Genomic DNA, 13,324 nt, shown 5'->3' with positions numbered 1-13,324 from the left:
TCTCCATTTTGCAGATGAAGAAACAGGTAGAATTGGACCATGCTCACACATAGTAGGTATCTTAGGTGGGATTTGCTCATAGTCTCATTGCAAATGTTGTTGGTTTCATTCTTTGTACTAGAGCCTAGCCTAGCACAAATTAGGTGAAGGAATTAGGAGGGTCCAGCCCAGAGGAGAGAAGAATTAAGGGCATGTTAGCTTTCTTCAAGTACTTATTTGAATGACTGTTACTTGGAAGAAGGGTTAGATCTGGTTTGCTTAGCTTTAGAGGACAAAACTAGGAACAATGAGTAGAAGTGGCACCCACTTTTTACAGAGTCTATGTGACTGACATATATAGTGATTAATAAATACTTGTTGATAGAATAGTTCTTTCTTGTCTCTTAAATTCAGTCCTCCATCTTCTTCCCCACATTATGTTAAGGTCATCAAGATGAGGTACTAGGGAAAGAAGTTAAATAACTATTCTATCCCTGTTCAGCAAAAATTTCTTACTCACTGGTGTTCAATTTGGAAGTTGAGATGTCCAGAGAACCAGTCATTGAAGAAGGATTGCTTAACATTACAGGTGGCCAGAACCTGCCAATAAAACACAAATCAGGATATTTGACTTCAGTGAGTATGTGTCATGGAGTCTTGTTTCTCTCATATCTCAATGTGTCTCATGTAGAGCTCCTTGTGTCATAGAATCAATGAATGTCAGAGGTAAAAGGGACAGTAAGGGGACATTGATTTCCAATTATACATGATCCAGAAGCGACCTCTTCAAAATGCTTGACAAATATCCACCCACCTTTTGCTTAAAGACAGTCAATGATGGGAAATCCATTGTTTTCTCAGGACAAGCCAGTCTGGTTTTGGAGACCCCTAATTACTAAGAGATTTTTCCCTCCCACTTCTTTTGAGCCAAAATCTCCTTTTGCTATTTTTTCAGCTATTTCTAGTTTGGTCCCTTTAAGGCTAAGCAGAAAGTTCTAATCTGTCTTCTGCATGATAGCCTTTCAAATAAGCACTTGAAGACAGCTATCATACTCCTAATACTTTCTCCTCCTGAACATCCCTAGTTCTTTCACTTAATCTTTATTTGGCATATTCTTGATATCATTCACTCTCTTGGTCATCTTTAAACTTTCAGTTAATACACTTTTCCTGAAACTGAATGTCCAGATCTTCTCAAAATACTTCCAAGGTGGTTAGATGAGGGCAGAGCACAAAAACTGGATCCCCTCTTTGGTCCTGAACCCTATGCCTCTCAATGTATCCTATGATAATATTAGTTTTGGGGAGTTGTCATAATATATTGTTCATCTGATAATCTACTAACTCACTGCAATCTTTTCCTGATCAACTGTGGTGTAGTCATGCTTCCCCATCTTCTTGTGAAGCTGATTTTTTGAACCCAAGTGTAAAACTTTACATTTCTCCTTATTGCAATTTTCATTCACACAGTAGGGACTGTTGAGTATATTCTGTGTGAAAGATATTATACTAGATGCTGAGGATTACAAAGCAGATATTTTTCCTCCAGGAGATGATAACTTAACAAGAAAAATACACAAATACAATATCTCATCAGGGATATACTTCAACATAAGTAATTAGTCAGTATCATGTAAGTGGTAAAGACTGTTGTTCCAGAGATTCAGAGATATGAGTCATTCTGGTCAGGAGATCAGTGAGGCTTCATGTAGGTGGTGGCATTTGAATTGTGCTTGAAGAATGGATAAGATTTCACTAGGCTGAAGGGTAGAGATGAAATTCAAGGGTGTGTTTGTGTGGGGGGGGGGGATGGGAAAAGGAGAGCATTGCATGAAACTAGTTCCAGAGACACATCCTTAAATGTGGAACATGCTATCTTCTCAGATAATAGAACAAAATGATATTTTGTTCAAGTCTTTTCTAAGGTATTACTTAGCTTTAATTGGGAATTGTTGGTCATCTTTGTTGGATATTTTTCATCTCCATATCTCTTAGAAAGATTACTTGAGGAAGCATCAGGAAGATAATTGCATTCTTTTAAAATGTTAGCAAAGTACATAAAAAAACACAGCAGTCAGGGGGTTTGACTCAGCTTCCTCACAAATATGATGTGTTACCTTGAGCAATTCCTTTGCCTTGCCAAGTCTCAGTCTCCTCATGTTGAACATGAAGGGTTTAGACTAGAGAGTCCACAAGAGCCCTTTTAGATACTAGATTCTATGTTCTAAAGTTCTCTGTTTGAAGGTCAAGACACAAGATCATAGTTCTTAAGCTGGAAGGGTCCTCAGATGCCATCTAGTTCAAATGGTTCATTTTTCAGATGAGGAAACTGAGGATCAGAGAGGTTATATAACTTAATGGTGATAAAGTGAGTAAGAATCTAAATCTTCTGACTTTAGAGCCAATGCTCTTTCTACCATACCACATTTTGTCCTATACTCCAAAGTTCTTCTTGGTTTTTACATTTGATCTTCTGTAGTCCCATCTAGCACTGATATGCTATGTTTTGATACTATTTCAACTCTTGTTTCTGTGTTATAATTTAATCTGTGTCCAGAAATTTGATATCTCTCCCACTTCTCTGGTCCTAACGTCCTGGGATTCAAAACCATTCTGGAATTTCCCTTAGTGCCTGAGATTCCATACCATGAATATCCAATGGTCCTTGCAGCTTTCTCACCCTAAAATATTCTTACACCAGGTTGGTCCCCTTCTTTCATTGGTGAGGCTTTCTTGGGCCCTCCAATTTGTGCAGGACCCAGACTGGTCAGCTTTCACTCTCCTCCTGGCTCTGTTCCTGAGATTTGGGACTTCAAAACTATGCCCCAATTGGGTACCTTTCTCTCCCTCCCACTAGGCTTCCCTAGTGTGTTTTCTACCTTCATTAGAATATAAGCTTTTTGAGAGAAGGGTCTGTATTTCTTGTCCTTAAATATATATCCCTAGTGTTTAGCTAAGTGCCTGGAACAAAATAACCAGTTAATAACTTTTCTTTCCTCTTTCCCTTTTTTCTCTCTTTGTCTTCCTTCTTTTCTTTCCTCCCTTCCTCCACTTCTCCCTTCCTTCCTTCCTTCCTTCTTTCCTCCTTCCTTCCTACTTTTTTTCCTCCCTCCCTTCCATGTTCTAAGCTTTCCATTTTGTGTTCTCCATTCTAAAATAGTCCCATTCCCCATAGTCAACACTTGCAAGATTTTTCAAAATTCACATCCTGTATTCTAAACTCTCAAGTCTCTTCTAGCTCTGACAATCTATGTTCTAAGGTTTCTCTGAATCCTGACATTCTCTGTTCTCTGTTCTAAGACTCCTCTTTCTTCTAACAGTTGTCTTTGCCCCTAAGAACCTCCCACACCAGACATTAAACATTCCATGTTCACAAGTCTCTTTCATTTCTGACATTCTATATTCCACGGTCTCTACCAACCCCTACATTTCAGACTTGGGTCCCTCCTAATTCTGACATTCTCTGCTCTAATGTCCCTTTCAGTTCTAACATTCTGTGCTCTCAAGTCCCTTCCAAGACTGACAGTCTAGCATTTTCATCATGTTTTTGATCCATTTGACAGGATACCATGCCCCACATTCATCAACTCCACTGATTTAGTGGTTGATCTGTTAGAAGGTGACCATCATTACCTGTGTGCTAAACCAGTCCTTGTTTTCCTCTTTACTCATCCTCATTGGAATGTGGCTCATCTGGGTGACTAATGCAATCCAGGGGCTTTCCAGCAGCCTTTGGAGAAAGCATAAAGACAGGCAATGAGGCAGTTGGTCATTTTCATGAGGAACAGAGATTTACTTCCCATCCATTAAAAACACATATTAAATAACCACCATGTGAGTGGTACACTATGCGTACTAGGCAATTTGGAAGGGCAGAATGTGAAGGGGGAAAACCAGGAGTAAGACTAGAGAGGATTGCAAAGGTCTTGAAGTTATTGAATAATGGTTTTTGCAGGACTTGGCTACCTTCTATGACCAATACTGTGTTGTCTTTTCTTTTCAGAGATGGCTATATAATGTGTTAGCCCTGCCACTACCCAGACCCCTATTACATCTGTGTGACCTGGGGTAAGTCACTCCCTCTTCTTTGGGCCTCAGTCACATCTTTTCTAACATAATAGGGCCAAACACATGATCTCTGAGATTTCTTCTGTCTCTAAGTCCTATGATCCTATGGATCTCAAGACATGTAGGATGTACTTGGACTAAAAATGGTTATCCATCTTCCCCCAAACAATTCAGAGTTTTCAAAACGTTCCCATCTTAGCAGCCATATAAAGTAGGCAAGGTATTATTGCCTCCATTTCAGAATCAAACTGAGACTCTGAGGGGGTCACATAGTAAATGACAGCCAGGATTAGAAACCAGTTCTTCTGATGTCTTGTCCAGATTCTCACTGACACATCATGCTGCCTCTAAAGCCCTGGTTTTATTTTACTGATGTCTGGAGCAAAGTATTCAATAACATTAAAGATGTAGGGAATTCCACTATTTGAAGTCATTTCATAGCAAAATTTGGTTCAAAGATAGCATGACTGCAACACAGAATGGTGAACTAGAAAAAATTCCAGAAAACAGAAGATGAGATATTAAAGTTGGAAGTGAGTTTACAACATAGAACATAAAATATTAAGGTTGTAAGTGATATTTGAACATAGAACACAGTTTTTTAAAACTGGAAAGGCCACCTAGAGATCGTTAAATCCAATCTATTCCCTTTACAACTTAGAGTGGCTATAATTGTTGTCTGTTCTCAAAGAGGACCAAAGTGACATCACTGTGATGGGATCAAGGTATAGTATGTCTGACTGTGGCTGATCAGACCAATATGGAGCTCAGAAGGCTCTACCAAGGCTGGGCATGTGAAAAGTCATTATAGTGATATTTTAGTTATAATGTAACACCTGACTAGTGGTCTAAAGAAGTGGGTTCATTTCTAAATGTCATTCTAACTTCCTGCCTTTAGGAAAGTCATTTCCCACCTTGCCTCAGTTTCCTTACCTGTGAAATGAGGTACTGGAAACTCTTTTGCCATTTTTAGATTTGTGATTTAGCTCAACTGATTCCTTCCATTACTACAGCTCTCACTGGCCATCTCAATCTGTCAGTCAACAAGCATTTATAAAATGTTTATTATATGTAATTTTAACTCCGTGTAACACTGTCTCCATGCTGGAGATATAAGGAAAAGCAAAAAACCTGGTCTCTGTCCTAAAAGAACTCACATTCTAGTGGGGGAGAAACATTCAAATAGCTATGTACGTGCAAAACAAGATGGGAAATGAGGGCAATTTCAAAGGGAAGACACGAGTAGTAGGGGTATTAAGAAAGGTTTCTTGCAGAAGACAGAAATTGATGTGAGTTTTAAAGGAAGTCAGGAAGTCAAGGAGAGGAGGGAGAACCCTGAGAGCCAATGAACAGGAGATCCACACGATCAAGTCTGTTTAAACCATTTCACAATCTGGTCTTTGTTTTTCCAAATAAAATGAAAAGTGGGAAAAGGGGGAAGAGGGAGAAACCTGTTCAGTCGGGGAGGGGGTGGTTGGAATGGAGCACACTACACAAGTGCAATAGAAGAAATATTAGACAATCCCAGTTATTTTAGTGTCTATTTTAAGGCCTGAGATACACAATTCTTAAGTAACCTCTAGGATAGGTGTGTGCATGGAGGGCTCACTTGGGCTTTGCTAGAGTTCCTATAGCCCTAATGGGGATAAAGGAGCTGGTGGTTTGGGCTAGAGGTGGTTTTATGGTCTTATTTGTGTCATGGATCCCTTTATCAGTCTGAGAAAGCCTGTGGCCCTTTTTTCAGCATAATGTGCTCAAATTCATAAAAATAAATTAATAGGATTAGGTGGGAAACTAACTTTATACATATACAACTTTATAAATATATATTTATCCAAAATATATATTTATAACAGCATTAATATAGCACTTTAAGTATTGTAACAAGGAGTTTACATGTTATCTCCTCTGATATTCACAATAACCCTGGGAGAAAGTGCCATTATTACCCCCGTTTTACAGGCAGAGAAGTCAAATGACTTGCCCAGGGTCACATAGGTAGTAAGGGCCTGAGGCCAGACTTAATATCTGGCCTTTCTAACCACAAGTCCAGCGCTTTAAGCCCTGCTTAACTTCCTCTATTTGAAAACAAATAAAAAGAAAACCAAGTTTCCAGACCCCAAGTAAAGGATCTCTGGGAGAGAGGAATAACATAATTCGTTGATTTACTTACTTGACCAGATATATGAGAAGTACAGTCCCAATAATTCCATAGTAAGATCTGTAGGTGATGAAATAGCGAAGATAAAAGCTACTGATCCAGGCAAGCTGCTAAAAGAGGGAAAAAAAAAAACAAATTTCAGGTTAAATGGGGTTGAAGTTATCTAGTCATCAATTTAGAGCTGGAGGAGACTTTGAGACCATGAAGTTCAACCTACTCATTTGGCAGTTAATGAAATTCTGACTGAGAGAGGTTAGGGAACATGTTCAGTGTCATACAGCTAACAGGTATTTGAGGTAGGGTTTAATCCTGAGTCTTCTTCCTGATTACACTTTATCCACATTACCCACTGTGCCACCAAGTCAGATTTCCACCAGACTTTTAGATGAAAAGTCTGATGCTCTAAGGACTGAGCTATCAGTCCCCACTCTAGGTTTGGCCATATCCTTTTTCAAGGTAAATGTTCTCTGCCTCTGTCACCAAGGAAATTTGAGGAGTAGTCTGTACCCTCTATTGGCCTTGGCTCCAAGGACAGAGTCTATCTAGAAGGTTGTCACTCACCCCCCATTCCTTCCGAAGAAACGTCACTTGCAGGGATTGCATGTTGAAATAGACTGGCATGAGGAGGGGAAGGCCAACTGGAAGGGAAAAGAAGGTGTTAAGTAAGATGAGGAGGTGCTAGTACAATGAATGTATAGATAAGTGAGCATCCAACCCTTTCACTGGGCAACCTGTACCTTGGTTATTGACTGAGTTGGCAATATTCAAAATGTCTTCAGTTTCTAGGAAATGACTATTCCTGTAATCATAAGATGTCAGAGTTGAAAGGACCCTCAGGACATACTATGTTAGAACAGAGTGGGACATTGGAATTCAACATAGACTGTCACAGGTAGTAGGGGCTTTAGAAAATGAACCATTGAATGTTAAAGGAGGAAAGATCCTAGAACTTAGAAAGTTCCAACTGGGAGGGCCCTTAGAGTGTAGACTATTAGAGATGGAAGGGGTCTTAAAAAATAAAATTTCAGAACTGGGGAGGTCTACAGGATGCAGAACAAATGCTAGAGGTAGGAGGTACCTTTAAAAATCAGAATAGAGGATGTTATGGAGACTCACCTACATAAAAGTATAGATGCTGCTTTTCATAGTCAATATACTTGATTTTTTTCTTGCCGTACTGAATGAAGAAAGGAAAAAAAAACCAGAATACAAGTTACTCCTGTTAATACAATGTGCTATATAGTGAAGAGTTAGTATGTAGTGTGGTGAACATTTATGTTAGCTTTGGAGGCAGTGACCTAAATAAAAATTCCAGTTCAGGTGCTTACTCCTCGTTTGGTACTGGGCAAGTTATTTAACCTCTCTGGGCCCTGATTTTCTTATGGGTAGTAAGTGTAAAATAGAGAGTTGAACCAGGTGATGATGGTAGTAATAATACAACAATGACAATGATGATAACAAGTAGTGTTTGAGGTTTGCCAAGCAATATACAAATGTAATCTCATTAGTTTCTCAAAACAACCCTATGAGGTATATTATCCCCATTTTATAGATAAGGAAACTGAGGAGGACAGGTTAAGTGATATGTCCAGAGTTACAGAGCTAGGAAGTATCTGAGGCTGTATTTGGACTCATCTTCCTGACCAGATTCAGCACTTTGCCTTTGGTGCCTCCTCTCTTTGAACAAGAGCTCACATTTATGAGCAGTCTCATCTCATCCATTTGAAATTCATCACAAAGATCTTGTTATCCCTTTTTACAGTTGGGGAAATAGAGATCCAGCTTCATGAAGTGATTTGCACAGCATTATAAAGCCATCCTAAGTATGAGAGGCAGGATTTTAATCTGGGTTTCTTGGCTTCAAATTCACCCCACAGTCTTCCCTTCATCTTGTCCTTACAATTACAGCTTCTTATCCTCTCTGTTAAAAGAGTCATCCAGACAATTTTCATGAGAGGTGTAAAGGCTGAGCCATTGGAAGAGACATTTAACTCCTGGGGATGGAAGGAAAGATGAGAAACTATTTATTTTCACCAAATCCATGTCAGTCTTGGACTCTTTCAGTAAAACCCAGAATCATAGAATTTTAGAATGTTGGTGCTAGAACAGAGATTTTAAAATGTCAGAATTAGAAGGGAATATAAGCTATAGAGTGTTAGTTGAATAAGGGTCCTGAGAACATAGGACAATATTAGAAGTTAAAGTATCAGATGCAGAGCCAAGATCATGGAGTGAAAGGAAGCTAGCTGTGTAGTAAGCTTCAATCTAAAAACTCCTCCAAATCAATCTCGAAAATTCACCAGACTGGAAATTGATATGGAGATGCTGAAAATATCAGAGTGAATCTAGGTCAGCAGAGGGAAACAGAGAGGTCTGTCCAAGGGGGACAAGTTAGGTTGGGAATGGATCCTCTGAGCACTCCAGTGCCCAGGGAGAGGTTGTGTACCAGGGAAAGAGAAGATTCCAGATCTAGAGAGAAACTCCATCAGACCCATACTAGGACACTGCTGCAGGGAACAGGTATAACCTGCAGCTTTGTCTCCCACTACCCAATCTTGAGTCACAGACCTAGAACAGAGTAAGAACTGGACTTTCTGAGGGTAGAGGAAGGGGACCCTGGGCAAGGTACCAAGAGAGGAGGAAGTGTAGAAGCCATAAATCAATCACGAAGGAACCAAAGTCAAGATCATATGATTTAGCAGCCTCTACTCTAAAGGAAAGGGACAGCTAGATAGTGTTGTGGATAGAGTGTCAGGTCTGCAGTCAGTAAGGTTCACTCACCTTCTTGAGATCAAATCTACCCTGACACTAATTGTGTGACCCTGGGCAAATCATTACCTTGTTTGCCTCAGTTTCATCAACTGTAAAATAATCTTGAGAAGGGAATATGTATATACATACATATTATGTATACATATCTATCATGGTCAATGTATCTTGATTTACTATACATGCTTGTAATGGGTTTTGTGTTTCTTGTATGCTCAGCTGGGGGAAGAAGTTTGGAATGAAAGATGAGAAGGCATATCTTGGCTTATTAAAAATATTTAAAAGAAGTAACAGATTGATAATGTTTAATACAAAATTTTGGAATAATCTCTTTGCTCTCTCTGAAGCAAAATCAGAGAATGCCTCTTCCTATGTCAACAAAAGCCAGCCAAGGCTGACTTAACATTCCTTTAGAGACCTTTAACCTAAGACACTATCTTGAATAATGGGATGTTTTCTATTATCTTAATATTTGTAGACATATACTATGTTATGGCATGTTAATGGTAAAGCAAATACAAACATCTTAGGTCCTAATTTCCATTTGAAACTTTGTCAAATTTTATTGTATTTACAACCTATGCAATTAAGAAATTCCTTTCTAATGGTCTAGTTAATCACTCATGGAGAGCATAAATCTGAAGGAAACAGAACACTTCTTTGTGCTAAAACAGATTTAAGGCTGCCCAATTCTTTGTATTGGTAGCCAGAACATTTCTGGCTCCATAATGCATTGTGTTACCGTTTTCTTTACTAGGGAATTGATCAATTAAATAATTAAATCATTAGCCTTTTGCCTTTTCTTTAACCAAGTTTTCAGGTCAACACAGGATTATTAGCATATGAGAAAAAGATGAATTTAGAATTAGAAGGTAACATAGGACAGAAGGAATCACAGAATCCTCTTATGGTAGAATACCCACAGAGGTTATTTAGCCTAATTGGCATCTGAATAGGAAATTCCCCTCTATACCTGACAAGCAGCCATTTATATGTATATTTTTTAAGTTTTAGGCTGAAGGCATTCTATTGTCCCCCAAGGACGTTCATTCTGATTTTGGACGACTCTAATCCTCAGGAAATCCTGACATTTCTTTGGGACATACTGTTAAGAACTAGAAGGGATCTTGAAATTGTCTAGTTTGACCTCTTCATTTCATGAACAATGAAGCTCAGTCCTAGAGAGCCTATGAGTGGTCCAGGCTCTCACAAGAAGTAAATGGAGGAACTAATCTTAAACCCTGCTCTTCTGATTCCAGATCCACTACTCTTGCCCCATGGTACTGCATTCAACATTTGTTCTTAATTCTTCTCCTGGGGCTGAGCAGAACTAGTCAAATCTTTCTTTGGCATAATGGTTCTTCAAACATTTGAAGGCAGCCATCACGGACATAGAATGTTGAAACATAGAACAAAGGATTTCAGAATTGGAAAAAAACTTACATCATAGAGTGTCAAACTGTGGCAGCTACAAGAGCCCTTAGAATATTGAACATGGAGGGATTGTAAAGCTTTTATGAAGGTTGAAACATTAAACAAGCAGTGACTGGAAAAATGAGCCTACTACCTGACTCAGAAGATATCCCTTGCCCCTTTAACTATGCGCTAAAATTCTAATTGTGATATCAACAGGTGATCTCAGCAGGTGAACAAGATGCAGCCCTCAGTAATTTGGCAGGAGGCCAGAATAAGTGTCTTCCTCAACTGGAAAAACCTGTTTACATGAGAGTCAAACTTTTGCCTTTGAATTTCAATAAGCAGGCATCCTCTGACTCAACACCCTCCCTTTTCTTTTTAAATTGGATGAGGACTTTTCTTGTTTGACTTGTGGGGAAGAGAACAATTGCAACTTAGCTGCATCTCAGTGCCCAGCCCTCTATCCCAGGGGAGGGTGTGTAGTCTTTTGAGATCAGCTGTGTCTTGGCTCCACTGAAGACAAATGGTCATAATGTTTTCAAGTCAAGCAAAACTTTTCATGCTGAGATTTTAGATCAAGTCAATAAAAAGTATCCAAATTCTTCAGAGGTAGCTTTTTAAAAAATACTTGCTAATGACCACAAAATAAGTGAACTAAAGATGAAATTTCTACATTCCTACTTTACATCATGGAACCATGGCATTTCAGAAGCAAAAAAAAAAAAAAAAAGAAAAAAAGAAAAACAAAAGAAATCTAGAAATCCAGACAGCACAATATTGGATCTGAAGATATCTTAGGACATAGAATGTTAGAAACCTTAGTACAGAGAATGTCAGATCCAGAAAGGACCATAGAACATTTATAGAAAGTGAGACCTGGGATGGACTTTGGAAAATAAAACGTAGACTATAGAGCGCTAGAGCTGCCCAGGTATTAGAAGACAACATATTGGAAATAGAACGAACTTAGGACATAAGAGGTTAATCTAGAAGGGTCTATAGAATATAAAATATAGAATGTCAGAAATGAAAGGCATTAGAACACAAAATGCCAGTGATGGAAGGGACATTAGGACATAGAAATTCAGAACTAGAAGAAGCCTTAGAATCTAGTAGGTAGAAAGTTAGAGGCAGAAGATTTCTTATCTAGATGTCATCTAGGCCAATCCATTAGTTCTCATATTTATGTCAAAGTTGTGAGGCTCAGAGAGGTGATATTTATACCAACCAATGCCAATAAGGAAAGAAGAATCTTTGTGACCAATTTTATCCTTGAATTGGCATTACACAGTGAAAACAGAAGAACTTGAAAATTGTGGAATAGTGGGAAATGCATCTCTGTCCTATATAGTGAAACAAGAATTTGCAATGATATCAGGTCTTTTGATAGGCAATGCCAGTTCTAAGACCTCTGTCTTCCCTTAATGGGTCTAACATTGGTGTGGTCATTAAACTTCTTACAACCCTTACTAACCCTGGATCAACCAGTCCTTGAGTTTGACAATGGAAAGGGCTTTCTATCATAGCAACAAACCCTGAAAATGTTTAAACAGAGACTAGCTGATCTTGTTGGGATTGTTAGAGAAGAGATTCTTGAACTGGGTGGGAATGTCATATTAGGTAACGTTTAACACCCTTTCTAACTTGAATTATAGCATTATTGAGTTAGAACTGTGAGGGAAATCAATGGTCATGTAGACTTAGGAGATACCTTTGGAATTTAAAACGTGGAATGTAGAAGGCATGTTTGATAGAAGGATATTGGAATACAGACTATGATAGAAGGAACTCAGACTATAAAACGTCAGAGCTCAAATGTGTTTAAAGAATAAATGTCAGAAACTGGAGAGAACATGGAATTTGGAATGTTAGAGTTCTTCCATTTTTGATGACAGATCAAGTGCTTTATCCAAGACAAATAGTAAGCACTGGATCCCAGATTCAAACCTGGATCCTTTGACACAAAATACAACTTTCTTTCCACTTTGCAATGTCCTCATCTTTGATGACACTCCTATTACTCCATGAAGTCCCTGAAGGCAGGCATCCTGTCTTCTCGAAACTTTATATGTTCCCTAGTTTCCAGTCTAGGGCTTAGAATCTAGAATGTGGAAAGTTAGAGGTGGAAGATGTCTTATCTAGATGTCATCTAGGCCAATCTATTCTTTCTCATATTTATGTCAAAGTTGTGAGGCTCAGAGAAGTGATATTTATGCCAACCAATGCCAATAAGAAAAAAAGAATCTTTACAGGAAGTGCTTAATGAATTTTTTGGATGAATTTTGAGTGAACAGAGGCATAAATTGATCCAACAAACATTAATTCAGTGCCTGCTATATGTAAGTCCCTAATCTAGGGATACAAAGGGAAATTCTACATTCTACACTCTACAACACCCCTACGTTCTATGAGGGGGAAAACAGCATGGAAATGAATAAAGTAAATACAAATTAATTTGACAGTGGTTTAGGAGAACTTTGACAGCCAAGGGAGAATTCACTTGTACTGAGTCTTGAAGGGAGAGAGGGATTTCAATGGGTGGAGGTGAGAAGGGACAGCATTCCAGAAAAAAAGTGAGTCTATGCAAAGGCTAGATGGTTGAAGTGACAGAATGTAATGGACACATAAGAACAAGGAGTCTATAATTTTGTTAGAACATAGAGTATGTGAAGTGGAGCAATATGTAGCCAGTCTGAAAAATTTGTTTGCCGTCGGATTATAAAAGGCTTTAAATTTCAAATAAGCTTGTATTTTATACAATAGATAACTGAAGTTTCTTGAGAAGCCAAGTTAAATGTGAATTGTTCAGTTGCTTGAGTTGTATCTAACTCTTTATGATCTTATATGGGATTTTCTTGGCAGAGATACTAATGTGGTTTACATTTTTTTCTCTAGCTTATTTTTTTTACAGATGAGGAAACTGAGGCAGAC

General features: G+C 38.5%; 1 protein-coding gene and 1 long non-coding RNA gene across 3 annotated transcripts in view; one reads left to right on the top strand and one right to left on the bottom strand.

The window, feature by feature from the left end:
- LOC140524245 (fatty acid desaturase 2-like protein FADS2B) overlaps nt 1-13,324 on the bottom strand; it is a 50,644-nt gene that overhangs the window by 8,143 nt on the left and 29,177 nt on the right. The window contains exons 6-10 of one of the 2 annotated variants that reach the window (XM_072638622.1): nt 7,325-7,385; nt 6,770-6,846; nt 6,221-6,318; nt 3,613-3,709; nt 500-579 (exon numbers count right to left, since the gene is read on the bottom strand). In XM_072638622.1, coding sequence (XP_072494723.1) covers nt 500-579; nt 3,613-3,709; nt 6,221-6,318; nt 6,770-6,846; nt 7,325-7,385 — 413 coding nt within the window. The remainder of the gene's footprint in view (nt 1-499; nt 580-3,612; nt 3,710-6,220; nt 6,319-6,769; nt 6,847-7,324; nt 7,386-13,324) is intronic. The other variant, XM_072638623.1, reaches the window with a different exon arrangement.
- The window catches only part of LOC140524246 (uncharacterized), a 173,146-nt gene that overhangs the window by 153,090 nt on the left and 6,732 nt on the right, over nt 1-13,324 (top strand). The window contains exon 4 of the long non-coding RNA XR_011973627.1: nt 3,983-4,047. This is a non-coding gene — a long non-coding RNA (uncharacterized lncRNA). The remainder of the gene's footprint in view (nt 1-3,982; nt 4,048-13,324) is intronic.

This window comes from Notamacropus eugenii, chromosome 2 (genome assembly GCF_028372415.1).
Source record: "Notamacropus eugenii isolate mMacEug1 chromosome 2, mMacEug1.pri_v2, whole genome shotgun sequence".
In the NCBI taxonomy this organism is placed as follows: Eukaryota; Metazoa; Chordata; class Mammalia; order Diprotodontia; family Macropodidae; genus Notamacropus; species Notamacropus eugenii.
This window is presented reverse-complemented; position numbering and strand designations above follow the sequence as displayed.